Here is a 27,923-nt window from a genome sequence, read left to right on the forward strand (position 1 = left end):
AGATAACATGGATGGAGTGTTATAAAATAAACTGAAAGGGACAATAGGAAGTCTGCATCACAAGTTACCTCAGAAAACTTGAAATTCTTTAACACTGACAATGACAACAATCTTTCGGAAGAGACCAGTTTATGTTGACTGACCTGCTAAGCTGGTTATTCTCATACAATCTGATTCAGTGTCATCTCTTCACGTTTGTAACCACACCTCATAACCCCCAACACAAGTATTTATCCTTGTCTAAATACGAGTCGTAAAAACATCAGTATAGATACAATTAACTGTAAAGTAAAAAGAAAATCCGTGGCCAAATTAATTATCAAAATCTACAAACTATATGTGTTGCCTAAAAACATAATGTCGTGTATAGATACAATACATGCAGTTTAAACAAGATCCTTGCATCATCTTCTCCAACATCTCAGTAAGGTCAATTCGATGCTTTAAAGTTTAAACTGATATGTGAATCCGTTTTTCCCCTAAACGAGTAACATAAACACTCAGAGAGGTGGTGGGTGATGCAACCTAAATCTTTCACACGGCCACAGGGGTTTATCCAAAATATGACAGACTTAGGATGTGCTGTATGTGCCCACGTCGCAACACATTGTTTACAACAACAAAACCGATAACAAAAACAGATGTCCGTGAGCTTTGCGCTAGTAATTCCGTTAGCCCGATGATTTTGCTGTGTAAGGACATATGCAGCACTTCAGACCGAACTGACACTCCGGGAAATACGCAGCTTCAGCGCCCAGCGAAGCAGAAGTTAGGCTTACCTGGACTTAGCCTGCTGCTGACGCACAGCGAAATTAAAGAGAATAAGTGGACAAATATATATAAATATAAACTTAGACCTAGAAATGAATATAGTTCGAGCTGGCTAGCTAACCCGAAACATAGGCAGACTGATCTCCCGGGTGCTTTGCCTCCATAGGGGTTTTCCACCGCATGTTCCAATGATAATATCCGGGTCGCGTTTAAATCTCACCTTCACGTATACGGGACTCCGGCAATCGCACAATGTCCCTCCAAACGTCTGTGTTGCTGTGTGTTCCGGCGTGTGGGGCTCGTAATAAAGGCGGCTGTGGCAGGTCCCACCCTCTAGCCTTCCCGTGCCTTTGACTCGGCGATTTCTTCTGTCTCCTCATCAGCGGAGCTCGCGGCTCCGGCGCTCGCCATTGGTGCACGCGCTGCCATGCGTGAATGGCGTCATGACGTACTCGCCAGCCATCGGACGGCTTGGCAAAGATGCACGAGGGGTGAGGTGGGGGGAGTGACTATTCTAGCTAGCAGGGCAAGGGAAAGTGGTTTTATATGTGTTGTGTTTAAGTAGCAGTTTGGTCATTTCAAACTATTCGCTCATACTATTTAAGGTATATTTGCATTTAAAGTATATAGTATATTGAAATACATTGTTTGTATACTGCCATCGAGTGCTGCTATTGGTTTTGCATGCAACAACACATTCTGAATATGAATGACATGAACATGTTCTTGAACAATGAAAATAGGTTTGAGGGCACCAAGCCATCTGGTTCCCCAACCCCTACCCCGAACCCCTCATGTTGTCTCTTTTCTTATCCCTTATTCTCATCCCTCTAGTGATTACCACCCCTCCCCCATAACCCTCACCACAAATCCCAGTCAAACATGTATTACTCCCAACCTCTATTCTGCCCGCAGTGCACTGTATGAACCCAGAGGCAGGAGTGCTGGTAGCGTGGGCCCTTGACATGGATGTAGACGACACTAGCTGAGTCTCCCACCCAAGCCACTCTTCTATACATCTTCAGCATACAAAGCCATGTAAAGTAAGCTCTGTTTGGGGTGCAGACTATGTGGCTTAGATTGATTATATCAACCTTCCGAAACATAGGAGATAGACAGAAAGTGCAGTAGCTCCAGCAATTAAAATCAGCAAGGTGCTCAGAACCAGAATCACTTTATTTCACCCTGTTTTGGCTTCCCTGCATTGGCTCCCCATCCATTTTAGAATTCAATTTAAAGTCTTACTCATTGTTTTTATAGTTTTAAATGGGCAGGGCCCTGCTTACATTATTGAGCTTTTCCAGCCTTATTCAGTCCCTAGGTCTCTTAGGTCCTCTAACACAGGACTTCTATATGTGCCACGGTCACGTCTGAAACAGAAAGGTGATAGGGCCTTTGCTGTGGCTGCTCCTCGCCTATGGAACCAGTTACCCTCAGACATTAGATGTGCCCCCTCTGTTCCCGTCTTTAAATCTAGATTAAAAACACACCTCTATTCACAGGTATTTCTATAGCCCCAATTCTCTCATTTCTTGTGTCCTAGTGTGTCTATTCTTGTAGGATCTGTTCTACTTGTTTTAACATGCATTTATTTAATTAGTCTTTTTTGTAATTTTTATTATTTTATTATTTATTGATGTACAGCACTTTGGACAGTAATAGCTGTGTTTAAATCTGCTTTATAAATAAATGTTACTTACTTTTACTTACTAAATTTTAGACAGTGTTAACCACAGAGTTATAAACTAATTAGGGCAGCTCCACTGTAGCTGTTCCCAAATTCTATGGATCCTTATGTTTTGGTGAAGACTACAGGAAGGTAACGATGGTGTTGCAATTTGGCACTTACAAATCCCTGGCATAGTATGGCACAGCTTTTTATCACGTTCGGTGGTAGCTCCCTAATGTCGCAGATTGCAAGCTGTGGACTAGGAAAGCGAAGTGTGGAAACACTGAGAAGAAGTGTGCACAAAAGAGATTGCTTTGCAGTGAAAATGGATTGGATAGTAGGTGGCGCCATCTACTGGCTAAACTTCGTAAGCAAGCTTTAAAAATCCTACTGCGGAAGAAACTTAAGTTTCAGTGCCAGAGTTGCTTATGAAAGGTTGCTTTTCTGAGTCCTGTCCTATGCTGCTTTTGCTTGGTCAAGGTGACAAATTATATTTTATGAGGCATCAGATGTAAATTACCAATGATTACTCCAACCCCCCCCCAAAAAAAAGTGCTTCTTCCTTCGGATGTATTTACGAGATGCAGATTTTAGTACATTTGGAGGGGAGCCCCATCCTGCTATGGGCAGCACTGGTATATTGGAAAAATAAACATGAAACAAGAACAAAACACCCATAATGAATTAAGTCCAAAGTGAATGTGGCTGAAAGATCTGCAATTCATGTTTTGGATTTCATGAGTATAATGCTCATCAACACAACATCCAGCAGGTGGGTCACTTAGTGGGCAACAGATATCCAGTGTTTGCTCAATAGCAAGGAGTCTAGGGAGGCAGAACTTCAAGGCTCAGCCCCAGGTGAGGTCTTCAAACTATGGTCTTAACCCTCCAGAATTACTAAGATTGTCCCAGTTATGCAGGCACAGCCTATAATTTTCCCCATGGCCACAGTTTAAATGAACAGGGGCTTCCCAGTTACCGTTAGTGGATGTTTCAGTGTGCATGTCTTGTGATAACCGAGCATCCTACCCAGTACCCCTTGTCTCATGCTCTGTGCTTCTGGAGAGATGCAAGAGGCTCAATGTGCCCCTACGGGTGATAAATCATTTTCTCCATAATGATGTACCACATGTAAATGAAGACTTGTCCCATATCATTACTTGGGGGGGAAATGACCACTACACCCTCATAGCCAGTCACAGATTTTATTTGAAGTACAAAAGCTATTTGTTACATATGAATTTAAGTGCTGCACTGCTAGAGTGGGTCACAAAGTGAAAGCATAAAATATGCAGATTTAAAGACACTCAAGTAGAACCGTCATCTAACACTTGAAACAGCCTCTTGGAATACACTAGAACTTCAAAGCAGTGAAAACCCTTCATCTCACCCTGTGAGTATTGTGCTCTGCCATCACACTGCTAAACTGATGCAAGGCCCAGAACCGCCACCAGTGCAAAACTCACATTATGTTCCAACAATGCAGTTTTGCAATACAACCAGCATGCAACGGTTTCAATAGAAGCAAGGCTCCCACATTACCATGGATAGCTTTGATGGAAACACCTCCAGTTAACCTCAACCATACAAGTGGGACAGAGCACAAGATGGACTAGTGTGTGGTTCTCAGAATGGTTTCAGGGCCAGCTTAGCCACCATGGTCACCACAAAGATGAAAACGAGTAAATCACTGCTTCAGTGAACTGTGCACTTAGATCTCTTTTTCTTCTCTGTCTCCTTCTCCTCCCAGTGGCCATAATAGCTAGAGAAGCAAGCAGTAGCCAGGAAGGGCTCACGCAAGCTCAGGGCCCACATGCCTTTGCCGTAATAGGTGAGCGACCCAAGCTCCAGGTCCTGCACAAGATCTCTAGTTTGACTCTCCTGCTCCATCTGAACCAACTCCAGCAGGTCTAGGCCTGTCTGCACCGGCCCCACACCCTCAGCGCAGCCCAACATGACGTGGGCATGACTGCCCCGGGCCATGCCCATGTCAGATGTGGCATCTTGTTTGGTGTTGCTGGGCCACAGCTGCAGCTGATCTTCTGTAAGGGACACCCTGGCACCGACAGTACGAGGAGTGACAAACAGGGTGCTCAGTACCAGTTCTGATACGCGGCCGTAGGACTCCTTCACAGACTGCAGGGAGAGAGACAAGTTTAGCAGTACACTGGTAATTTATGAATCAATTCATGAAAGATTAAGATACTGGTGAGCACTGGTGCTTTCACCTACCTGCTTCTCTGCATATTCCTTGGCTCCTTCAGCTTTCCCATAGTCACAGAACTTCGTAGTACAATGAAACACCCCTTCGCGGTGAAAGTATTCCTCCAGGTTAACCTCCTTCTCAGCTTCCCCATCTACAAAAGCAAGTTGATTCTGGAATTTTTAAAGATTAAATACTCATTTTGCAGCCTTTCCCGCTTTAACCCACAGAAAGCCTCCCTATGGTGAAAGCTACACCTCCAAATACTTACAATCACTAGCATGATTCTTGAAGGCATCCAAGCTAACCAAGGTCTTGAGAAAGTCAACCTTCATTGTTTTCATGTGTTCCTGGGATTTCGATACCAGGAACCAGCCAAAGAAAAGGGGTATAGAAGTCGCCTCAAGCACAACTTTCAAAGCTTGGATCTTGTCTTTCTCCAGTCCCTGCTTACTCTTCTGGACTAGTTTCTCAGGGTCTCTACTCCACTCAGTCAGAGGTTCCAGGAACAGAGTACAGTACAGGTGCAGCTCTGCATGTTGACCTAGCCAGGCTAACCTATCATGCGTGTCGTTGGCGTCATCAACCACCACCACTGGTGTGCCGGACATGCACCTTGCTTGTATGGCTTCATCCAGGGCCTTGTGCCCCTCTCCCGATACGTTGTTCTCAGGCTTCACATTTTCATCAGCACTGATGACAGAACAGGCACCCTCATAAACATCCTTAATTGCAGTGGCGAGACGGGTCTTGCCACTTCCAGGAAGACCCCGAAGAATGAGAAGGGTGCGGGACTCGCGCAGGACTGCCTTAGTCCGCTCATCCTGCAGAAAAGCAAATGCAAGCGAGCCAGCTGCAACAGGAGGGTCGGCGTCCTCAGGTTTGCTTTCCGGGATCACAGATTCTGACATTGCCTGTTCTCCCATTCCCACATTTGACTGTCCAGGTGCCTCATGTTCTTCATTTCTCTCAGGCATCACATCCACATTTCCCATTTTCTGCGCTTCATCCTTTCGCTCCTCACCCAGCTGCTCACTGGAAGCTGCTTCCTGTGGCAACTTCACTTCCTCTCCTACCAGCACCTGCTCCTCTAACTCCACTTTAGCTTGTACCTCAGCTCCTGGTTGTTCCACTTTGGCCTGCGTTTGGATCGTCTCTTTGCAATCGGGATGTGCCTGGTCTGATTGCTGCTCCATTCTTTTTTTTTCCCCCTGTATAGTAGATTTGGAAGAAAAAAAGCACTTCTGGAGAAGGTTCAGCCGCAGAGAGTAAACACCATCCAAGTTACAATCCAGTGAAGTCAGCAAAGCTGCAGTAAATGCTAACAAACCCACAACATGCTGTAAAAGGCTCAGCATAAGTGGAAATCAAAGATCCCTGCAAAACTTGTTAGACCATGACAAAGTCTTAGACTTAACTTAAACATATGGAAAATGGTTACGCAGTGTTGTCACAGTTTCATGCGAGTCATATTACGTTTACAGTACGCTTAGAAAGCAGAGCAGCGGTCCCATGTGTTATAAAGGAGAAACTTGTCAGACATGTAGGGGATCACTGAATCCAAACACTGAACTTGCATGTTACGGACGTAGTAAGCGCCAAATGGCATTTAGTGACAAAAAAACGGAATGACAAGTGAGGTGTAAATTACTGGTAAGCGCTATAGCCAATAACTTCAACTGAAAATGGATGTAGGCTTGAGCTTAACGATTAACCACCAGCGCGAAGTGCAATTCAGATTCAAATACGAGCTCATGCCATAATAAAACCTAAAGCTTATGGACTAAGCAAAAAAAAAAAAATACGGGCGGACTGTAAAAATGACGCTTTCAGGGAGAAGCAGTACTTACAGGGACTGTAGATGGATTCAGCAGACGAGTCCCACCACTGCCGGCATCAACCCAATAAAGTACCGACGCGCTTCTGTCCGCCTACTGGGCTCAAGGAGGCAGGGCTATCAGGAACCAGTACCCTACCAGTCACCCTCTGCATTACCGCTCATTATTCAAGTCTCGCCTCATTATAGGATCCACCGAGTCATTCCAATTAATTCATTTAGTTTGTTACTTCCTCGCACGTGTTACACCAATAATTAATTTGGGATTGCATTTGAATGGTCACATTAAATGACATAAAATGCTGGTTACATCATAGCTGTCAAGTCTCCCGTTTTGGCCGGGAAACTACCGTATTTTATCCCTCTTTCCCGCCGTTCTCTCGTATTAGTATTTTCCGGTAAATCTCCCGTATTATATCATTAAAAAAAATTCCTCTGCCTCTCCAAACTGAACTGTCAGTAGCCTCGCGAGAACCGCCACCTGCAGTATTCTGCAGGTCATTTACAACATTAACCAGGTCATAAATGCGGAGGTTAAAATGGTAATGCTGTGTGCCAAAAACAACGTTACTTTCACCTTCTATGACGACTTCAACAAGGATACATAGTCTGCAACAAATCTGTATAATAAGTCATTAGTGAATGCCAGAGAGCCACATGAGTTTTGTAATGAAAATAAAATGTAAATGACAAGTGGTTATTTTAGATTTCTTGTACACCTGTCTTAAAATGTAAGGGATACTGGAGCTTGGTTGGGGTGGTGGGATGGCTCGCGGTGGATGCAGGTGTTACGCCGAAAAACGCATCCCTGCCTTACAATGCATGCCGGTGTTCTGACGAGTTGAGCTTTTAAGGGTTTTTTGGGGATCAGGGCTTTTTTAGGGGTTAGGGTTAGGGTTTTAGTGGTGTTTTGGGGGTTAGGGTTTTAGAGGTTTTTTGGGGGTTAAGGTTAGAGTTTTACTGTTGTTTTGGGGCTATTGATTAGCACTACGGTAGCCTTACTCGAGCTCAACTCGTTTCAGATCAGCGACCAATCATTTAGAGACAGGCATGCATTCTACGGCAGGGATGCCTTTTTCGGCATAACACCTGTTAATTTCCCTTATTTTCAAATCCAAAACTTGACAGGTATGGGTTACATGAACTAATTTATATAATCATAATTAAAAATGTACGCTTTATAGCCCTGGGTTTACATGCCATGGTCATGCTGCTTGATCTCTTTCATAGATTTTATACTGCTATAGAAAGACCGAACCTTGTCAAATTTAAGTATTGTATACAAGACGGTAGATAGGTTAGCTGTATACTTAATCACAGTATTTTATTTAGTTGTTGCCAACAATGTTATTAAAAAGTAGTTTTCACCTTAAAAAGTAACTGAAAATGGAAGTTTAATTTACAGTTTTGTCATTTATACATTATGTAAATTAATTATGAAAGTATTCTTCCATACTTCGTGCGGCCCATACCAGAACAAGCGGTTATTCTCCCATTTAGTAGAAATAAAATGCTATTTTAAATAATTTATACTTATTACGTTATAACGTCATAACGTCCAATTTCGATATTAATCGCGTTACACTTATAAAAACATATGTTTAGTCAATGGTTAACTCACACGATTTAAGGATGTTACCCATTTTATCCCATTAAATGGGTAAACAAAAGAAAACTGGGGAAAAAGGAACTTGAATCAAGTGATGAATTTTTATTTTCTATTACCCAAACAAAAAGGTTGTCTTAGGAGCTCCTTTAAATGACTATGGCGGTATATTTAATTATAAAGATGGGTCATAAGTACATCAGTGAATAACAATGCGACATTTTCTCCACATTCAGACTGCGGATATAGAGAAATTACACAGGGTTCAGAGGTGTAGCTTCCCCCCCCCCCCCCCCCCAACATTTACGTGTGACTGACGCAGACAGGTTAATGTCACAAAAATCCTAAAAAAAAAAAAAAACAACAGCTCACTGATATGGCGGATAAGTTACAGTAAGTCACAGCTGTGGTGCCCTTTACAAAACACCGCAGCGTACAACTGACAAAAGCATGCATGACGCATCAATGGTTACGTAGATCTGGAGTGAGTGAAGAACATTCATTCTTCAGCCACACAAGTGTGAGAAAGTTTTAGCTTCCACAAACTGATCCTTGTGTCTGAGAAACAAAAATGGAGGCAACGATCTATCAGGACTTAAGTCTACAATGAGACCCAGACCATTCATAAGATGGAACGCATAAAATAAACAAATGGGATAAGCAGTGCAGGCATTTAAAAGTTCAGTTCACATTCCAGAAAAACACTGCAATATTAAAAACGGCAGGGACGAGAAAAGCACCCACACTTAAGACCTGTGGAGATTTGTGTTTGAATTTACAAAAAATATAATTTTATATATACAAATCTAAACTAAAAAATGAATAACCACAGACTATACATACAAATCAACGGCTTACATTCCAGTAAATGCAAGAGATGAATAACACAAAAGTGATAAGATATATAAACCTGCAGAGAAATAAAGTACTGAGGTAAGAACAGGACTGGGAAGAGTGGCCATGTCCTCCGTAAGACGCATGTGTGCTGTACCTTCATGACTGTATCCTTTACCTGGTTTATGTACAGAAAAGACATGTTTCTAAACATGAGAGTTACATTAATAAAGCCATGAGGTTAAGACTTCCTGCTTTTTTTGGTACTTATTCTTTATAAACCCAATGACGTCACACCAGTCACTACGGTCTTCCCCGAAGGCTTGCTGACGTGCTTCTACAATATCACTGAACACACAAGGTCGTAAATAGGATTCAAGTTTTCTGTATGTCTACCTCTGCATATTACCTGTTTAGGCAAGAATCTTTCTGAGCACCAATGAAATGATAATGATTCTAGGCTGTTCTGCTCTTATAAGTCAGCCAGAAAATGCAGAAGGTTATCTTGCAGTTTACACTGAACAGCCTGAAAAACACATGTCCATAGACCTTAGTCACCGTTTTGACGCATACTTGTCTCCATAACTGATGAATGACTTACCCCAAAAAATAAATAGTAGTAATAACAATAATTTAAAAACTACAGATGTTAGTTCTTGTGTTGAATATCAGGCTCAATTTTAAAGATTCGAAATCATGCTATCTTTGTAGCCAAATTACAACAGTCTTGAGAAAATAAAAAAATTAAGCATTTTCATGCCCTTTTTCACACAAACTTTTTTTTTCATTTTCACAACTGATTTATTAGGACTGTTATAAAATAGAGGGGCAGGGGGCGTGGTCTGAATGATGTCCATAATAGGGCTACTGTGAGCACATAGGCATTTCCCAATTTATCCAAACTGGAAAAAGAAATTTCCTGGTCCAGATGCTGGGGGTACAAAAAGGACAAGATTCATTAGTATTATACATCAGCGTAACACTGAAAGTAAGAATAAATGTCAGACAAAAACGTGGATATACATACATGAATTGCTTTCAAAACTAAATCCTCCAGGGCCTCCAAAGAAAGCCTTGAAGATGTTGTTGGCATCGAAATCTGAAAGAGAACGAAGCAGATTTTCTAGTCGTCTGTCCGATTTTTTATTTTTTTTTAAAAAGCTAATTGAAGGGGAATTCCTTGCAGCAGAAATAATCACTGGTAAGTAGACTAATAAAATACATAAAATAAAAACTGACAAGCAGATTTTCAAATCCTGCTGTTTGCGGTGCTACCAATCAAGCCAAGTTTACCGCTGCTGATTTTGCAGGAGCGCTGCATACGTTCTCCGATACAATCGTAATCATTTCCATCCTTGCCGTTTAAATCACTCGAAGACAGGTTTGTGAGAAATTTATGAACCTTTTTTGTTTTATAAATACCCCGATATTTATTACAACAAAATCACATCACTATATTTATAACAAAATCACATTGCCCGGACAGTGTGCTGTTAGTATATTCAACAAAGTACTTTTTAATTTCTCTTTGTTGCAAACATTCTTACGGCCCAATTTTTTTTTACTTCATTTATCATTAATTTATGAGTTTGCAACTGTTTTCAAGGCAGCGTTTGTATTGCGTTTCAGCGGCAGGCTATTTGCATAACCGAACAGCAAATAAAGCATTTCAAGTCCCACCCCAAACTACGCAAGTACCAAAGAAGTACCCCAGCTGGTTTGGTACTTTCAGTACTGGTACTCGACTGGAAGTCAATGGGAAAACGAAAGTACCATACTTGGTGCGGCGGGAAAGCGCCTGTATACATGACATTTTTATTGCAGTATAGCAGTGGTTCCCAAACTGGGGGGCGCAGAGGTATTGCGGAGGGGCGCCCCAATGGGATAGCCTCAGGGGCATGTGCCACCCTAAAATAATCTCTTCACAGACTGGACGATTAAACAAATAAAGCAGCGCAACATTACAGTAACTAACAATAAATAAACCACTAACTTACGTGTACTATTACAGCATTTATGTAATTTATTTAAACTTTATTTTACCAGTTCTCAATGCTTTAGGTGATATTTGGGAGAAATAGCAGATAACGCATCGGAAAGTTTGAATCTGAACCTATGTAGTTTGAATGGGGGGGGGGGGGGGGGGGTCAATAATGTTTCTATCTAGAAAAGGGGGGCCCTGCAGAGAAAGTTTGGGAACCACTGAAGTATAGGAACTCAAACAGCAAGTTGGAGAAAACTTCAGCATGATACAATCAAATTTCTTAAACACACTTTTTTTTTTTTTTTTAAATAAAGAGTATTTAGACCTCCAAGCAAACACCCCATCGTGCGCAGAGCACAGGAGATGGGAGCAGGGCACAGCAGGTACAGATTCTTACCTCCCATGTTTATTCCATCATCTTCCAGGTCATGACCGCTGTCATACCGGGACTTTTTCTTGGGGTCTGAGAGCACAGTGAAGGCCTCTCCCACTTCCTTGAACTTCTTCTCCTCCTCTTTCTGAACCTCAGGAGTGGCGGCACTGTGGCGATCTGACCAAGACAAAGAGAGGAACAAAGAATCAATATCCCTGGTTTAATCTTATCTTCATGAGATGATTTCCAGCACAAGTGTATAAGACAGCAAAAGTTACTGATGCAAAGAACAGAAAATAACTTTGCCATTCTACCACTCCACCATAACTGGGTGAAGGGTTCTTCAAGCAGCCTTCTAACAGATTAGAATCATTGTGAACTCCTGTGTCGGCTTTCAGCGTACCCGGATGGTGCATGAGAGCCCGCTTGCGGTACGCCTTCTTGATCTCGTCCTCCGTGGCGTTTTTGCCCACCCCGAGCACCTTGTAGTAATCTTTCCTCTTGCTCTTCTTCAGTTCCAACTGGGCATTTTTTAGGAGCTGTTTGTGTTCTGGGAAAGGATTGGGGGGGGGGGGGGGCATCGCAGAATTAGAAACATGGGTCTTTCAGAGAAAAGGCTCCTGGACTCTCATGATCACCAAGGAGTCATTCACTATGCTATGCTACACTATGCTAGTCTGACTGCAAAGCTTCTAAAAGCACCGGGAGAATAGTGGGACACATACAGCAGAGAACTGGAAGACAAACACAGCAGCACTGTTTAAAAGTGATTTTCCTGAATCTGCCTGATAGCCAGTTTCTAACTGAAAGCCCGAGGTATGTGTGAGCGAGGTCTGTGGTCAACATTTCCACATGCCTCGAGAATGATAAATGTGAGCAGAGAAAAACTGTAAATTTGTGGACTATTAACCTCTTTGCTCACTGTCAGCGAGGGACAGTAACGAAGTACATTTTTCAAATATATTTCTTGAGTATCAGTTTTTTTTGGAGATTGACCATCACTCCACTACATTTCCAAAACAAATGTTGTACTTTTGACTCTGCTATATTAATATAAAGGTTCTTGTTACTCATTACTTTGAAGCATAGCTTTGAAGTCAGCGGACAAATTTTCTTTTGTAAAATACGACAGGGCCATACTATGTTTGTCACAGGAGAAAAGCCAATCACAGTAAACTCCTCCTACTCTGTCAGTCAAGTTGCTGTTGGGCAGTTAAAAAGCTAGAAGTGTGGAACTGGGTTGGTTATTTTATTTATTAATTATTTCCTGAAGAAGTTGCATGTACTACCAACCCACTGTCTGCCCGATGCATGAATGTATGCGTGTACACACACACACACACACACACTCACACACACACACACACACACACACACAATCTTTGTAAGAACTCTCCATTCATTCCTATGGACATAGCCCTAATCCCAAGAATGACAACCTTAACCATAAGTAACCAAACAAAATACAAGTGGTTTTTGATTGCATTCACATATTTTTAGAAAATTAAGTTTCCCCTTGTGGGTACCAGAAAAATGTCCTCAACCACCACAAAAACAACTGGTTTTTATGACTCTGAGCAGACATTTGGTACCCAAAATGTAATATATACAGGGGTGGGACAATGAAACTGAAACACCTGGTTTTAGACCACAGTAATTTATTAGTATGGTGTACGGCCTCCTTTTGTGGCCAATACAGCATCGATTAGTCCTGGGAATGACAGGTATAAGTCCTGCACAGTGGCCAGGGGGATTCTGAGCCATTCCTCTAGCAGAACAGTGGCCAAGTCACTATGTGACGCTGGTGGAGGAAAACGTTTCATGACCCGCTCCTCCAAAACACCGCAAAGAGGCTCGATAATATTTATGTGTGGTGACAGCAGGTCATGGGAGATGTTCAACTTCACTTTCATGTCCATCAAATCACTGTCACCAGTCTTGCTGTGTGTAATGGTGCTGTATCACCCTGATACATGGCACCACTCTCAGGGTACAATGTTTGAACCCCCCAGCACTCTTTGGAGCTTCTCCACATCATAACTGTTCAGGATGTCAAGGTGGACTCAGAGAACATGTTTCACATTGTCCACAGCCCAAGAGTTATGCTGCTGGCACCATTGAAGCTGATGTTTGACATCGGCACAAATGACCAAAGGTTTGGCTATAGCAGTCTGACCATGAATACTGACCCTGTGGAGCTTCCAATGACCCGTTTTGGTGGAAACAGAAGAGTCGAGGTGCATTTAATACTGCAGTGAGGTGAGAAGTTTTTTGGATACAATCCAGGTTAGTACCCAGACATCCATTCAGACAGCTCTCTCTTCTGTCCACAGTTACTCCTGTTGGATGTGGTCCGTCCTTTATGGTGGTTTGCCAACATTACCCAGGATACCATGGCACTCAAAATACCACAAAGACTTGCTGTCCTAGTCATAGGATGTGCTAACGAGGTGAGCAATTATCCTCTTTTCAACTCTGATATCTCCCATTATGTCGTGCCGATTGTATCTTTTTTGTACAGCTGTGCTGTTGCACACTCTGCTCTTGCTGATGCAATGTGGACCAGGACGCCCAAATATAGGTGTGAAACCTCAAACATTATTGGCCTGAGTTTCAGTTTCATTGCTGAGCCCCTACACACACAACACACACACACACGCACTCGCACACGCACTCGCACACGCACTCGCACTCGCACACGCACACGCACACACACACACACACACGCGCACACACACGCACAGCTGTGTCAGAGCACTTCCATGCTGTTTTGTGAGAGTGGGGTAGGGGGGCGTTAAACAAAATATAAAACAATGGCTGCCTGAGGGAGATCGTAGACATGCCTTACCCTTCGTTTTCTCCGTCTGGTAGACCTTCTCATAGTCACGAACAGCTTCCTCGTACATTTCTGTGTCCATGTAACTAAACATGAAGAGAGCTCACTGTCAGGTACCTGGGCTCCAGCTTAAAGAACCACTTCAGAGTGAAATAAGGAAATATGTTTTTATCTAAAACATTCCTTTAATCTCAAAAGGTGGACATTTCAGGTGCAGAAAGTAAAAATCCAGAGCAAGATTCTGTTTCAACCAACCAGTTAAGTACTCTGTGACTGACACTTTATGCTCAATTGGTTGGTTGAAATGAAATCTTGGTCTGGATTTTTACTTTCTGTACCTGAAATGTCCACCTCTGTTTTATCCCATTAGATTTACACCATAATTTTCAGTAGTCAAAGGTGCTCTTTAACCCTCTGGGGTCTAGGGGTAGGGAACACACTTTCACAGACTGGGGCATGGTCACACATTTCATTCAATATCAAAAACTTAATTCATGGCAAATAAATTAATTCTTATATATTTGTTTTGGCATTAAACTCATCTTAATCTCAGTGTACTTTGTAAATATGTCAGATTTATGTGAAATTTGTAATTTGACGTCAAAGTAAAGACATTGCAAAATGCAGTTTGGAACACTTGCAGAAACATTATAAAAGTACATAGTAAGCAATGATGGAAGTTTTGATCCCAGATATCTGATCACCAAAGTCTTGGCTACATGAAGATGACTAAATGGTATAGTTGCAACATTCAGTTGTATAAATAAATAAGAAAAACCTAACTCATGTAACTATTTCTGGCTCCTTTTATTGAATATGTAGGAGTTCTTATGTGCATGCATGAGTTATTCACACCTGGCCACACCCCCCCCCCCTTTTATGGCGCTGAAGGGGATGTATCTGGATCGCGTTTCACTGTTGCGTTGTTCATCAAATTACCCTGCGAATACGATTTGAATACGCGCTAATGCGGCTATTTAGAATGTGAATAGCGATGATGCCGTTGACCCCAGAGGGATAAGAGAGTAAAGACTTCCCACAATATGTCACAGGGCCCACAACTTGTAGAGATATCACCCTTGGACATACAAACACGACCAGAATCCAAAATTCAAGCTTCCAACCATTGTGCCCTGCGCAGGTAAGCCTTGATGTAGGTCTCATCCAGCTTGATGGCTCTCGTGCAGTCTTCCATAGCTTGCTCGATTTTTTTCAGCTGTGGAAAGAACGGAGGAAAGCCATAGGTGAGAATGGGTTACAAGGGGTATCCCTAAAGAGCATCTAACCAAGGACTAGTGATGGAGAGCAGCCAGCCAGGGTCTGAGGCCCCGAATGGTCCAGGGCTGCAGGACAGCTTCCAAACACAAAGGCTGCTGGGATTGCCGAGGCAGAGGCTGCTGGGATTGCTGCACTGAAAGAGTGGTGTACATGCGGCAATGATGGTTGAGTGACAATGACGGAGGAGGATATAATATGGACGGCTGTTCCGTAGATAACGGGTAGGCAAGAAGGGAGGTGGTGTTGCACTATATGTACAAGAGAGGGAACACACTGATAAAAAAATGAAAGTACAGAAGCTATATGGGTAAAACTAGATGATAAAACCTCATATGGCCTAACTGTTTGTTATAGAGCACCTAATGTAGCTGCAGAGGAAAGCAGAATGTCATACAACAACATCAGGATTATGAGCAATAAAAATGCTGATAGTTACCTGGAATATAGTGGCTCTTCTGTAAATGAACTTGAGATAGTGGAATCGGTACAGGATTGCTTTTTTACTTAGTTTGTTAAAACCCCTATAAGGGGAGAAACCATTCTCGATCTTGTTTTGTCTAATAACCAGGATAGGATTGGAAATTTTTAGGTTTTAGAACCACTTGACAGTAGTGATCCAAGACAGTTGATTGGTGGTGTGTAGAAAAGCGCTATATAAATTTACCATTAATGACCTGTGGTAACTGGAACCTACCGTGAACAGGGTGTCAGAAGTAAAGACGTGGAAGACACCGGGCTCTCACCTTGGAGCCCACAGTGGCTCTGTTGCAGTAGAGCTTGGCGTTGGTCTTGATGTTGTTGGGGTCTATCATCAAGGCCTCAGAGTACAGATCATAGGCAGCCTCGTAGTTCCCGTCCTTAAAGGCCGTGTTGCCCTCCTCCTTCTTGGCCTTCAGGGCTTTAGCATTCTGAACAGACCAAACGAGAAAACAAAGCACAAATACAATAATATGTACAGGCTAAATTAACACAGTGACCAAATCTCCATGGTGTAAAAGGTCATTTAAAAGGGAAGCGGAACATGCATAAACTGAAGCAAAAAGGCCCAGAAGCTGGAGATCAGATCAGAGACTGTCCGGCTCACCCGGCAGGCAAGACGAGCCTTCAGGTGATCAGGCGCCATGCGCAGGGCTTGCATGAAGAACTGCACGGCCTTATCGATGCAGTCCTCGTAGTACAGGCACAGGCCGCGCACGTACAGCGCGTCGCCGTTCGTGGAGTCGATGCGCAGGATGTCACTGTGGAACCACAAAGAGTCAAGAGGATGCTGGGAACCCTGGAGCGACGATTTACGATAGCGGATTCATCCGGACAATTTTCATCTCTTACCAAGGCAATATTTACTAACGATCAATATCGTGTTTTTCCCCACAGCGCAAAAATATGATTTCTGTGCAACATTCTTGTGCTGATAACTGCATACCTGGCAACGGACTGAGCTTCTGGGTAGCGGCCCAGCAGGGCCAGACACTCAGCCTTCATGATCTTGAAGCGCTGACAGGCAGAGGCAAACTCCAAGGCACGGTCCATGCAGTAGACCACCTGCAGAAGGTCATGGGGGGGGGGGGGCGCAACCACGAGGACGATGACCAGACTGGTTCAGAATTTTAATGCTTACATTCTACCAGTTACCTTCACAACACATTAATTGAGCTGAACAGTTCTTCTGAGAACTGCAAGAAGGAGAAACAAACCTTCCTGAAATCCCGCTTTTCAAAATCACACTCTGCCATTTTCTCATACTCCAGCACGGTGTTTGCGTTCTTATGCTACGACATAAAACAACAGCGTTAGAGAAGTTTAATATAAGCAGGCTCAAAACAAGGACAACCACCACAAACAACACTAACCTCCAAAATATTACGTTTTCTTTTGCCAATGTTTAAAATAACAAACAACCATTCTCTCTACAAATCTGACATCAAGGCCATCTCCACATCGGCCACGATAGCTGAAGGCGTAAATGAACAAAGGGCTTCTAGCCAACACATCTAGACCGGTCAGTTAGCGTGACCCACCTCCTGCTGTGCTTGCCTGTTGTCAGGCTCCAGTTCCAGAACTTTCTGGAAGCATCGCCTGGCAGCCACGGCATTACCCAGGGAGAGGTGGCACTTACCCTCTCGCAGATGGCCCTGCCATCGAATGAAAGTGTTGTTCATGAGCACTGAACATAATTCAATAAACAACAAGGAGACTACAATGTTAACTATAGCCAGTCAATTAGTCAAGAAAGATTAAACTGTAAAATAAACTAGAAACTAAACTTCAAACTAAACTTTGAATATATGACCCTGATGCATACACTCTGAATGATGCATTTATACTCTTTGCCAAGTAATGCCCAGTTGACACGCTACCCCTACTGGTTCCAGCACTTGCTCCCCTTAATTGACCCAAATGTCCCACCACAGCCCTGCCCGGACCTTCATGAAACAGTCGTCCAGCCGCACAGCCTGCTGGGAGTCCTCCAGCGCCTCCCGGTACCGGCTCAGCATCATTAGGGTGGCTGCTCTATTCCCATAGTAACTGGCATTCTTAGGGCAGGCGTCTGGAAGGGCAGAGACACATACAGAAGTTATTGGACGATCTAAAAATATCAGAACAGTTTTGCCAACTAAAACAGGACTGCCGTCTAGAACTACATTTTAAAAGACACTCGAACCTGAGGAACTGTGTTGTGATCAAAATCATACGTGAAAACTAAATTGGGATACAGCAGTCCCCCCGTATCCATGGGTGACATGTTCCAAGACCTACCATGGATAGCGGAGATGAAAGAGAACCATCAGTGGACCCCACATATAACCTGATTTCCGTGTACATACATATGGCAAAGTTTTATTAATAAATTATTCATAGTATCAGATTACCAACCTTAAATACAGTAATAATAAAGTACAACATACATTATTATATAGTACTGGACAGTACTGCCTCTGGAATGAAAAGGGGTTCTGACATTTTAGCCTAATTCACAACAGACAATACAGCAATGAAAAAATGTGCATCAAAGGATGAGAGAGCAATGAAAATCATGCTGTTTATAGGTTTTATAACACAGACACTGTGATAACATGACAGCGAACGAAATCAGCGAGAAAGCGAGAGACAGACTGGATAAGAGTCCTGCTGGGAAGTGTGGGTAGGGGAACAAAAGGAAGAGAGTCACTGGGCTGGCGGATCTCACCATGTCACGGCCTGTACTCACTTGGAAAGCGGTTCAAAACTTACGAGGAATTTATTTCTGGAATTTTCCTATTCTTTCCCCGATACTGGGATCCCACTGTACAACCAAATTATGTTGCACTCAAGTTCCATTCTGCATACACCTGGGCATTTTATTGCATAATTAGGGAAGTTAAAAATTAACTGTGACTTCTTAAAATTAACAGAATACACCCATTTATACAAAGTTAAAGATTTGACTCTAATGGGGATTTAATTTTATTCAGATTTTAATCATTTATTCACATCCATTCATCTTGTAACGGCTTATCCCGGTCAGGGTCGCAAGACAGATCTATGCAAGTATCTATGTAACAACTCAAAAAACCCGGAGATCAGTAAATATGGGTCATTCTCACAGACTCACATGTGGCACACAAGCGGAGGTTGTCCGTGTCAGACACGTTCACACCTACTGGAAATACTCCGGTTGGTATAGAGGAGGGATCGCGCTTGGCTAGAGCATGCAGGAACCGGGGCGTGAGGCAAAAACCATGCCGCGGAAATCGCGGTGTTTTGTTTACAGTACTACTGGCAGAAGCACCCGATTCACGCCACCTCTCCATATACGTTGGGGTCCTCTTTGTGTAAATGATCCTACCTTTTCGCCCTCATATTTGTATGCTTCTGTTTTTGTGCCAGTCGCATGATAGAAACATCAACAACACGCAAGTTAACACAAGGTGAATTCCGTCTGCTCCATTCACACATGGGGATCAATAGAAAATGACCTGGAATTTGTACTAGGGAGTTAGCAGATATCTGTTTAATATCTGGTACGAACAGAATCATTTCCTGCCCCATTTCAAACGTATCAAAGGTCAAAAGCAATAGCATTTAATACTAACGTGCCTATAAAGTCATTGTCATGAAAGCATCCCAGGGGTAGAGAGAAAGCCCCAAGCTATTTGTTTCATTAAAACATGCAGGCTATATCCCTTATATTACCTCCCCACGTTCATATGTGATGTTTTTAATTGGTATGCTTGCAGTTTAATGTCCATTTGACAATGACAACTTTAGGCCCCTCCAGCTAAAATCCAACAGCAGCGGCAAAGTGACTGATATCACAGTCCGCAGCACACTTCCATGTGCCTGACCAAACTGAAAAACCGCTCTGGAATGGTCACATGACCAAACAACCTGCCCCATCGGTTCCTTCCTGCCCGAACACAACCAGTGAAGAAACAACTAGATAAAAGCTATGATGTGCCCCCCACCCCCCCAAAAAATCATTATTTTACTTGCATAATCAGAAGTAATTCCTTCCTCCCAGATTTTATTAATGGATCCACTGTTACCCATTAAACATGACTGACTCACTGAGTTTCCAAAAAAAAAGAATATTGCCTGGATGTGGAAAAGGAAAAAAAATAATAAAAATAAATAAATAAAATAAATTAAAAAAAAAAAGAGAGAAAACAGTGAATATTCAATGATGGAGTAAAATGCTGAATGCAGATTAAGGGAAGAGCTTCAGCCTAATATTCGGAATGAGAGAGATTCTTTGTCCATATTATTTTTGCAAAATGGAACTAGTTCCTTCCTTCCCTTGTAGCAATTTAATAAAACTTAAAAGCTTTACTAGTCAGACACATCTCAATGTTGATGTTTTGGAAAGAAAGTGGCTAAATCTTCAGATAAACTGGTTCACTGCATGTCAGCTTCACTGCAGTCAGTGGAGAAAGGTACTGGAATACAGCTGTGACATCCTCACCTATGGCCTTGGTGTAGTAGTTAAATGCTTCAGAGTAATCCTTCTTGATATAAAAGGCATTCCCTTGTTCTTTGAAACCTTCTGCTTCCCTACAGAGATGGAGAAAACACAGAGACCAAAGAAGAACAGTTACTCATTAGGTAGGAGCATGTTTATATTCAACAGGACACCCAGCATTCTGGTGTCGTTCCACACGGATGTTGCAGAGCAACAATACTTATGAAAGAAATACAAATTAAAAAGGAAACATTAAAAACATATGACAACATGAGTTATGCAACTGAACACCGGAAACTGAAATAGAAAAGGTAGGTTCAGGCAAGCAATCTGCCATCACACTGGTTTATGTAACAAACATGAATTGGGGGGGGACACCCTGCCTTGTGCTTTGCATGTTCACACTAGAGATGAATGGACTATGTCTGTTGGGCTTTGGGAGCTGGAAGGAAGCAAAAACATGGACTGTCTGGGAGGGAGCAAAAATGTAGACCGTCGGGGATCTCAGAGGACCAGATTGGGAAACACTGCCCTATAGCAATAAGAGAAACTACATAGAGGTGCCATCCTGTCAAAATGGCATGTAACTGCATTCAGGAGCAGAAACCATGACGACAGGGCAGCAAAAACTATCCAAAGGTGAAGGTCTATAAGCTTTGATTTAAGGATTCACACACCTGACATACACATTATAATTTCAAGTTACTTCACAGAAATTGCTCCAAAAAGAAACAAGGCCAAAAAATGGCCTTGGTTTTTTTCTTCTTCATTACGACCAAAAATCTAGGCTAGGTGCCGACTTCCTACTGGGTTTTAAATAGTCTTCACACAGATGACCTAGAGAGGAAAATTAATTACTGAAGACTAACCTCTATCTCCAAATGTAATGCCAACCCAAGAAAGACACACGTGCCTCAATACACATATAGAGGGAATCAAGCTACCTTAAGTCACGGCCAATTTTTCTTTCAGTACATGTATTATATGGGATTATATAGGACAGTCAGTGCCCTGTGACTCCGCTGGGAGATGGCTATGATATTAGTACCAATTCCTGGTTCAGTGATAAAGAATTGCCTGTGATCCTCCCAAACATTTCAGTTGCTTTTCATAACTTATAACACTTATGGGGCTATTCCGTTTAAATGAATTATCTATAGGTGTGTCTTTGGTTACGGCTAAAAGTTAACCCCCACCACACACACACACACACACACACACACACACACACACACACACACACACACAACCATTCTCTCGAGATTACATGGAACCGGTCTGCACCTGAGTGTCACTGGGAAAATATGTGAAGCGAGTGACGATGTGTATATGCACAAGTCATAACCTAATAGCTCACGCCGGGTTAAATCATAATCTAGGTTTCTTTTATACGCAAGATGTAGGGAATTTACATGTCTACAATGCTGATTAAATTAAATCTGCATGCCAGTTAATAAGACAATACATTCCACCAGCACGGATGTATTTTAATATATTGTGCCATAGATAAAATAACAATATGCTTTACTTCTGTAGAGGGGTATGCTTACCTTTGTTAATCTAAAACAACAACTGTCGTATCTAGCAAGTTGGATTAACGTTATACTATGTAACTAATGCCTGGAAAAATAAAATATAGATAAGTATCTCTTAGGACGCTAAAGTTGTCTTTACAAAAATATAAAACCATGAACACCACGGTCATTTTGCCAACATCCATAAATATTAGCTGCTCAAATAAACCACAGCGACGTATCTTGTTGTTGGTCCGTAATCTTTAATGTTGTCCTAAAATAAATAGTACTAAATCTTATACATGTCTCAGTTTTCCCCAAACATTACAGGACATCAACGCAGCTGTCGTACCATTAGTGTTGACCGTATAATTTTAACACGCCATCACGAAAGGTTGTTTACGGCTTACTGATGGCCAGAATAATAGAAGTATGTAAAGGACAGAAGCCTTTAAAAATGCGATGGACGGATCACAACGAGACTTGCCCCGTGTGAGAGGAAGAGAGAGAGCAGGGCCTCATAACCCCCTAACACGGCAAAAACCGTCGATCGGGCGATAATAACCAGAAACTGCACCAGCACTTATACTCTCTACGTACCGACTTAGAGAGCTGGCTGTAAACCTATAAACACATATACGGACGGCCTTTGTTTACCGTTCGATCTCTTCCTCGATCATGATGTGCGTCTCCGGCTCCATTGGCACTTCGCTGTCAACTGCCGCCATCTTACCGTGGGAAAGGCGGATATTTCCGGCCACCATAGAGATTTTGAGGCATACCATAGAAGGCTTAAGCTTACGTCATCGGGTGACGTAATTCCTGGGAAAGGGTGAGCTGCTGCACTTTGAATGAGATCCCGCAGCTGGGAGGGCGATGGATCAGACAGTTCAGTATGTTTAGTATATGTAACAGACGTATTTCACCGCGGTTAGGTATGCCTATGTTCCATCAGTCAGTTTTTATTAGAAATGATAGATAGATAGATAGATTGATTGATTTGCGACTTGGGCCTGTAAGGACCTCCAAACGGCAGGGGGCGTGCTGAGATGCAAGCGACCCCAAGGTGTCCAGCCCCCATCAGGTGATCATGAAGCAAAGTAAACAGGAAGTTGACAAGAGGTGAGTGCAGTCTTGGTTGTCGTTGTACTTTATATGTTTCAAAAGTAAGCACTTTTACATTTATGCTTTAGTTATCTGGTATGTTTTGAACATGACTTGTTGCTAGAACGGCGAAAGATTTACTAATGGTGCCATATGGAAAAGTTAACCATTTTCCCTAGGCTACTGCCTAATCTGCCGATATACACATATAAACTGGTACGGCGAACTGAAAGGCAAGTCTATTTCTCTGTCTTCCTTAAGAAGTAGATGGAAATTGGATACATTGGAAAATGGCGTTCTGAAGCAATAACTTGCAGCTATGCTGTATACAATGTCCGTTATTTAATAAATATGCTTAAGTATAGGGCAAGTATGTCAACCACCATCTACATCGACATATCCTTTTATAAGGACGCCTTTCTGTTAGTAAATGGCTCGTCCCGTGGCTGGTCCTTATATCACTGTATTTCTAATTTGATTTTAAAATACGATGTATAAACCTTGATCGATATTGTACAAATCAGTTTCAGTTGAAGGAGTTTGACTCTACCTTGAAAATACTTCATAATGGGCAAAAGTTGTAAGGTGGTGGTTTGCGGACAAGCTGCCGTTGGTAAAACTGCTGTGCTGGAGCATCTTCTATATGCCAATCATGTTATCGGTAAGTGTTATACCCTTTAATACCCTTGATAATAACACAATATGAATATCTATAAGTTCCTACAGTGTAAACATGATCACTGCGAATGCACTCTGAGTAATAGTATAGGGAATTCGTAAACGTATCATGCTATTTAACACACTTGGTTGCTATATCTGAACAGTATCTCTGTGTTGTGGGATGCTTTAAAGATGCAAATTGAATATATAGATGGATTAAATATTTTTCAGTGCTGTAATATCCATTCTTTTTGAATATATAAAACTGAAGAAAGGTAATCATAAAAATGGCTTTCATAATACATCTAGATCTCAATACAAGTTTTACATGGGACATGGTCCACCCATTCGGCAAAATGCCTCACTCTGGATTTTATACAAAAGCATAGTAAGCTCAGTTTGCTTCTCCACAGGCTCTGAGCCAATGGAGACCCTCGAGGACATCTACATTGGCTCCGTGGAGACTGACAGGGGTGTGCGTGAGCAGGTCCGCTTCTATGACACACGAGGGCTGAAGGACGGCCTGGAGTTCCCCAGGCATTACTACAGCTTTGCCGACGGCTTTGTGCTCATCTACAGCATTGATAGTAAGGAGTCCTTTAAGCGCGTGGAGGCACTGAAGAAAGACATCGATCGCTACCGTGACAAGAAGGAGGTGCGTGGTGAAGCTTGACAAACCGACAAAGTGCTGACTGATGTAATGAGCCGAGGGCAGGGATTATTAAGATTTATTTCCCATCGCTAGGCACTTTCCCCACTGAAGTTCATTCACCTAGTTCTGAGTTCTGGGGCCTTAATGACTAGGAACTTTTTTAGTTCCTGGCCACTTTCGTGTGTCACATAACAGTAGCACAACAGGAACTGTGTCTTTTGTGCTAAATAAGCATGGGAGACACAAAAAGCTTGTAGGTTAAACTTCACATGTAATTTTATACAAAGTTGCACCACCACCTCAAAACAATGAAGGACAAAAAGCAATTTTTCTTTTTTAGTTATTTGTTAATTATTGGGGGGGATCGATCATGCTTAAAACGGCCTTTTATTTTATTTATATAGCGTGCAAAATGTTTGTAATTCATTACTGAATATGGAAGGCAGATCAGTCTTTGGTTTTCCACAGAATCAAAGATGATGTAACTATGGCTGTCAATGAGTATTCTAAATTTAATGATATAATCTAATTGTGTAAAAAAAAAAAAAAAACGTTCTCGTGTGGGCCTGTGCCGCTGCACTGAATGCACCGCATGACAGCCAGGAGTCACAATGTCATTTTCATTGATTGAAGCAAGCGAATGGTTCACCAAACACCATGTGGTAATGATGGCAGAGAGTTCACAACCCAACTCGGCTCCAGAGAGAGAGTTTTGCACTTCGAGCAATCTAAATAAAAAAAATTAAAAATTCCTGTTAGGAAAAATTTCAGATTTTGGTCAGTAGATGGCAAAATTGTGGACTCTTTAAATAAAGTTATATACAAGCTCTGTAAGCTACAGTTAGCCTGCCATTCCAGCACTAGCAACCTGAGGGCACAACTCTAAAATATGCACCCAGATGAGCATGGTGTGATGTCTGAAACTCCACCGAAACAGCCATATTGCCTCATATTTCACTCCGCCCGCAAGAAGCTTGCTCTCTGCAGCGGTTTGCACAAAGAAGCTTATTTCATTCATATGCATTTGCTTTAATTTTATTTAAACAAAAAACATATCAAAAGTGTATGCTACTGTACTGACTGAATATATATAGAATATTGAATAGGCTACAGGCAAAAGCTTCATGCACTGCAGGTTTATTGTGCAATGGTTAGATATGTAAATGTTTTAAAAGACATGTTTATGTTGAAATAAACGTACCCATACAAGCAGGCCTACTGGTTAGGGAAGAATTGCTGGTTAAAATCCCCGACCAGCAAAGTACCACTGAGGTGCCCTGAGTAAGGTACCGCCTCCATGCACTGCTCCCTGGGCACTGAATGAGCTGCCCCCTGCTACGGGTTAAATGCAGAGGACACATTTTGTTGTTGTACACTGTGTGCTGTGGTGTGTCAACAGTGACAACTAATCACTTTTAAGTAGTTATGTCTCTTGTTGTAATGCACAAAATGATATTTGAATAGTTTGAACCTATGTGTTTTTTTTTTAGAAGGAATAATCAGACATCATTTTTGGCCAGTTTTGACAGCACTAGCCTTAACATTATTAGTGCTGGCGGGTTTCACTGCCGGCACCAACGATATTAGGCAAAAGCATATCAGTTATCAATCGAATTTTCCAATGCAGAAATATGGAGATGCAAGCAAAAAGGTATTAATTACTGCATCAAATGTAAAAGTTGAAGAGCAGCATCGCAAATCAAAGAGGGGGGGGGGGGGTATGACTGTGGAGTGCTTGCTTGATTAATCTCCAGCAAGAAAACTTGACGTACACTACCTTGCAATTTACATCGCTCACAATGGCAAAATGCAAATTTTCATCTGCTTGGTTTGCCGAACCCAAGTATTGTAACTGGTTGGCTAGTGGAAATGGAAAACAAAATTCAAATACGGGTTGTTGGCCACATGGTGAGCAACAACCTTCGGGGGGGGGGGGGAGATTGCCCTAGTATCAGTGTAAAAATATAAACTTCCGGCAGAGTGTATCTCATATTTTTTTCTCTATTAGAGCACTTTTTTTTTTTGATGGTTGGACTGACAGTCGATACATTTTTTGACAGGTGACAATTGTAGTGCTGGGGAACAAGGTGGACCTGCAGCACCAGAGGAAGGTCGACTCGGAGGTGGCGCAGCACTGGGCCAAGACGGAGAAGGCGCGCCTGTGGGAGGTGTCGGTCGCCGACCGGCGGACTCTCATAGAGCCCTTTGTCTACCTGGCCAGCAAGATGACCCAGCCGCAGAGCAAGTCCACCTTCCCGCTGAGTCGCAACAAGAACAAGAGCAGTGGCTCACTGGACAGCTGAGCGACAAGTGCACTGAGCCCACGAGTACTGCCTGACTCGCAGGTGCAGTGCGTGTGGGGGACGGTCTGAGAAACATGGTAATCCTCACTTTGTGGGATTAGTGCAGTTTGTTTTTGAACTGCATCTAATTACATTTTAAAATAAACAAGTTAATGACGCATTTGACCAAGGGTTCATATTAGATCTCGCCACCGTGACATCTATAAAATTGTCCTTCGTTAACAATATTAGCTTCCTTATGGTGGCCCCAGTGCTTTTCCACAGTGCTATTTAATTTCCACTTTTATTTTAAAATGCGGGGATTACTGAACTGTTAATAATCATCTCTGTGTACTTTGTGTGCAAGTACTCTAATGCAATCAGGAGAATGTAAATTTGTTGCTTGTCTGTTTGTGTAGTTCAGTGAGTGACTTTGAAGTGTCTTCATCAGCGCTCTGCCTGATTTTACCAGATGATGGGACCATTAATGTTTCTTAATGGGTTTTTTTTTTTGGTGGTAAATGTTCAGTGCGACTGCAGCAATCTGCGTTAAGCTACTGCTATCAGCTGTTATTTCCATAATTTGGAAATAAGGCACGAAAATGTGTTACTGTTGCAGAAATTTATTGATGTGTGTCTTGAACAAGAAGTTCTTTCAAGATGATTGTGCACAATATGTAAGGACATCTGTTACGCTGGTTATTGCTGGTGGTGTTTTGTAATGTGTATTGTGACCTATTTTTAAGAAATACTCTGAGTAAAATTCATAGCTAAAGTCAAATATCATCATTTTATGAAGTTGTTTGTATTATATTACAGTTTTTACTACTGAAAGTAAATGTTGATAATATTTCCTAAACGTTGAGTTTCTATTTATCGGTGTAATAATGAGTCTAAATTGATGTTATTTTCAATTTGTTTTTCTGTGGAAGGTTTGAAATGTCTATTTTACTGATAATATGTGATTTTAAATTCAGTATGGAAACTGAATTTCAGAAGAAAAAGGATTGTAAAAAGATTTCTTGTAGCACTCATTTGATTTCAAAAATCTTGATTCCTGGTAGTAATAAAATGATACCGTAGCTGCTGTAACTCATTAGTTAATATGAATTCTAATTATGAATACTATTTTTCTATCATCTAATAGCAGCTATGTCATATTTTACATACCACCATAATCTAGTTTAGGGTTTTGTGATTGTCAGCTAATATAGTCGATTACATTTTATATATGAAATTTTACATCTTAACACCCAATGAACAGTTGTTGGGGTATACTCTAAGATTGTATGCCGTTTTCTAAAGCTGGCCTTGTGCTTATTTGTTCTGTGAGAATGAATGCCCTTTCATTACCTTTACATCTTGCTTATCGATTAATCAA

At 42.0% G+C, this 27,923-nt stretch overlaps 4 protein-coding genes across 8 annotated transcripts in view; 1 reads left to right on the top strand and 3 right to left on the bottom strand.

The window, feature by feature from the left end:
• LOC111842517 (ATP-citrate synthase) overlaps positions 1 to 1,161 on the bottom strand; it is a 43,048-nt gene extending 41,887 nt beyond the window's left edge. Inside the window, exon 1 of one of the 2 annotated variants that reach the window (XM_023809187.2) lies at positions 992 to 1,161. The gene's annotated coding sequence lies outside the window, so the exon portion shown is untranslated. Of the gene's footprint in view, positions 1 to 779; positions 950 to 991 lie in introns of those variants that run through there. The other variant, XM_023809188.2, reaches the window with a different exon arrangement.
• A 2,470-nt stretch (positions 1,162 to 3,631) lies between these two features.
• On the bottom strand, positions 3,632 to 6,678 carry LOC111842498 (2',3'-cyclic-nucleotide 3'-phosphodiesterase-like). 2 transcript variants are annotated; one of them, XM_072712364.1, is made up of 4 exons: positions 6,494 to 6,678; positions 4,915 to 5,887; positions 4,673 to 4,797; positions 3,632 to 4,576 (listed from the first exon to the last, which is right to left on the bottom strand). In XM_072712364.1, exons 2-4 carry the CDS (start codon positions 5,837 to 5,839, stop codon positions 4,136 to 4,138), a joined length of 1,491 nt encoding a protein of 496 aa, XP_072568465.1. In that variant the 5' UTR covers positions 5,840 to 5,887; positions 6,494 to 6,678; the 3' UTR covers positions 3,632 to 4,135. The 2 variants fall into 2 exon arrangements, with proteins under 2 accessions (XP_072568465.1, XP_072568464.1); XM_072712363.1 differs by having other exon boundaries at positions 4,915 to 5,854; positions 6,494 to 6,677.
• A 1,493-nt stretch (positions 6,679 to 8,171) lies between these two features.
• LOC111842527 (dnaJ homolog subfamily C member 7-like) lies at positions 8,172 to 22,650 on the bottom strand. The gene is made up of 14 exons (XM_023809212.2): positions 22,502 to 22,650; positions 20,334 to 20,422; positions 17,815 to 17,939; positions 17,410 to 17,523; positions 17,086 to 17,160; positions 16,815 to 16,933; positions 16,476 to 16,629; positions 16,135 to 16,299; positions 15,238 to 15,329; positions 14,126 to 14,199; positions 11,681 to 11,827; positions 11,302 to 11,454; positions 9,948 to 10,019; positions 8,172 to 9,851 (listed from the first exon to the last, which is right to left on the bottom strand). The coding sequence occupies exons 1-14, from the start codon at positions 22,627 to 22,629 to the stop codon at positions 9,814 to 9,816; spliced, it is 1,545 nt and encodes a 514-aa protein (XP_023664980.1). The 5' UTR covers positions 22,630 to 22,650; the 3' UTR covers positions 8,172 to 9,813.
• Positions 22,651 to 22,683: 33 nt separating this feature from the next.
• nkiras2 (NFKB inhibitor interacting Ras-like 2) lies at positions 22,684 to 27,634 on the top strand. Of its 3 annotated transcripts, none has more exons than XM_023809213.2 (4): positions 22,684 to 22,966; positions 23,473 to 23,609; positions 24,022 to 24,263; positions 26,321 to 27,634. In XM_023809213.2, the coding sequence occupies exons 2-4, from the start codon at positions 23,516 to 23,518 to the stop codon at positions 26,561 to 26,563; spliced, it is 579 nt and encodes a 192-aa protein (XP_023664981.1). In that variant the 5' UTR covers positions 22,684 to 22,966; positions 23,473 to 23,515; the 3' UTR covers positions 26,564 to 27,634. The 3 variants fall into 3 exon arrangements, with proteins under 3 accessions (XP_023664981.1, XP_023664984.1, XP_072568466.1); XM_023809216.2 differs by having other exon boundaries at positions 22,964 to 23,010; XM_072712365.1 differs by lacking the exon at positions 22,684 to 22,966 and adding an exon at positions 23,019 to 23,181.
• The last annotated feature ends 289 nt before the right edge of the window (positions 27,635 to 27,923 follow it).

The sequence above is a fragment of the Paramormyrops kingsleyae genome, chromosome 5 (genome assembly GCF_048594095.1).
Source record: "Paramormyrops kingsleyae isolate MSU_618 chromosome 5, PKINGS_0.4, whole genome shotgun sequence".
Taxonomy (NCBI): domain Eukaryota; kingdom Metazoa; phylum Chordata; class Actinopteri; order Osteoglossiformes; family Mormyridae; genus Paramormyrops; species Paramormyrops kingsleyae.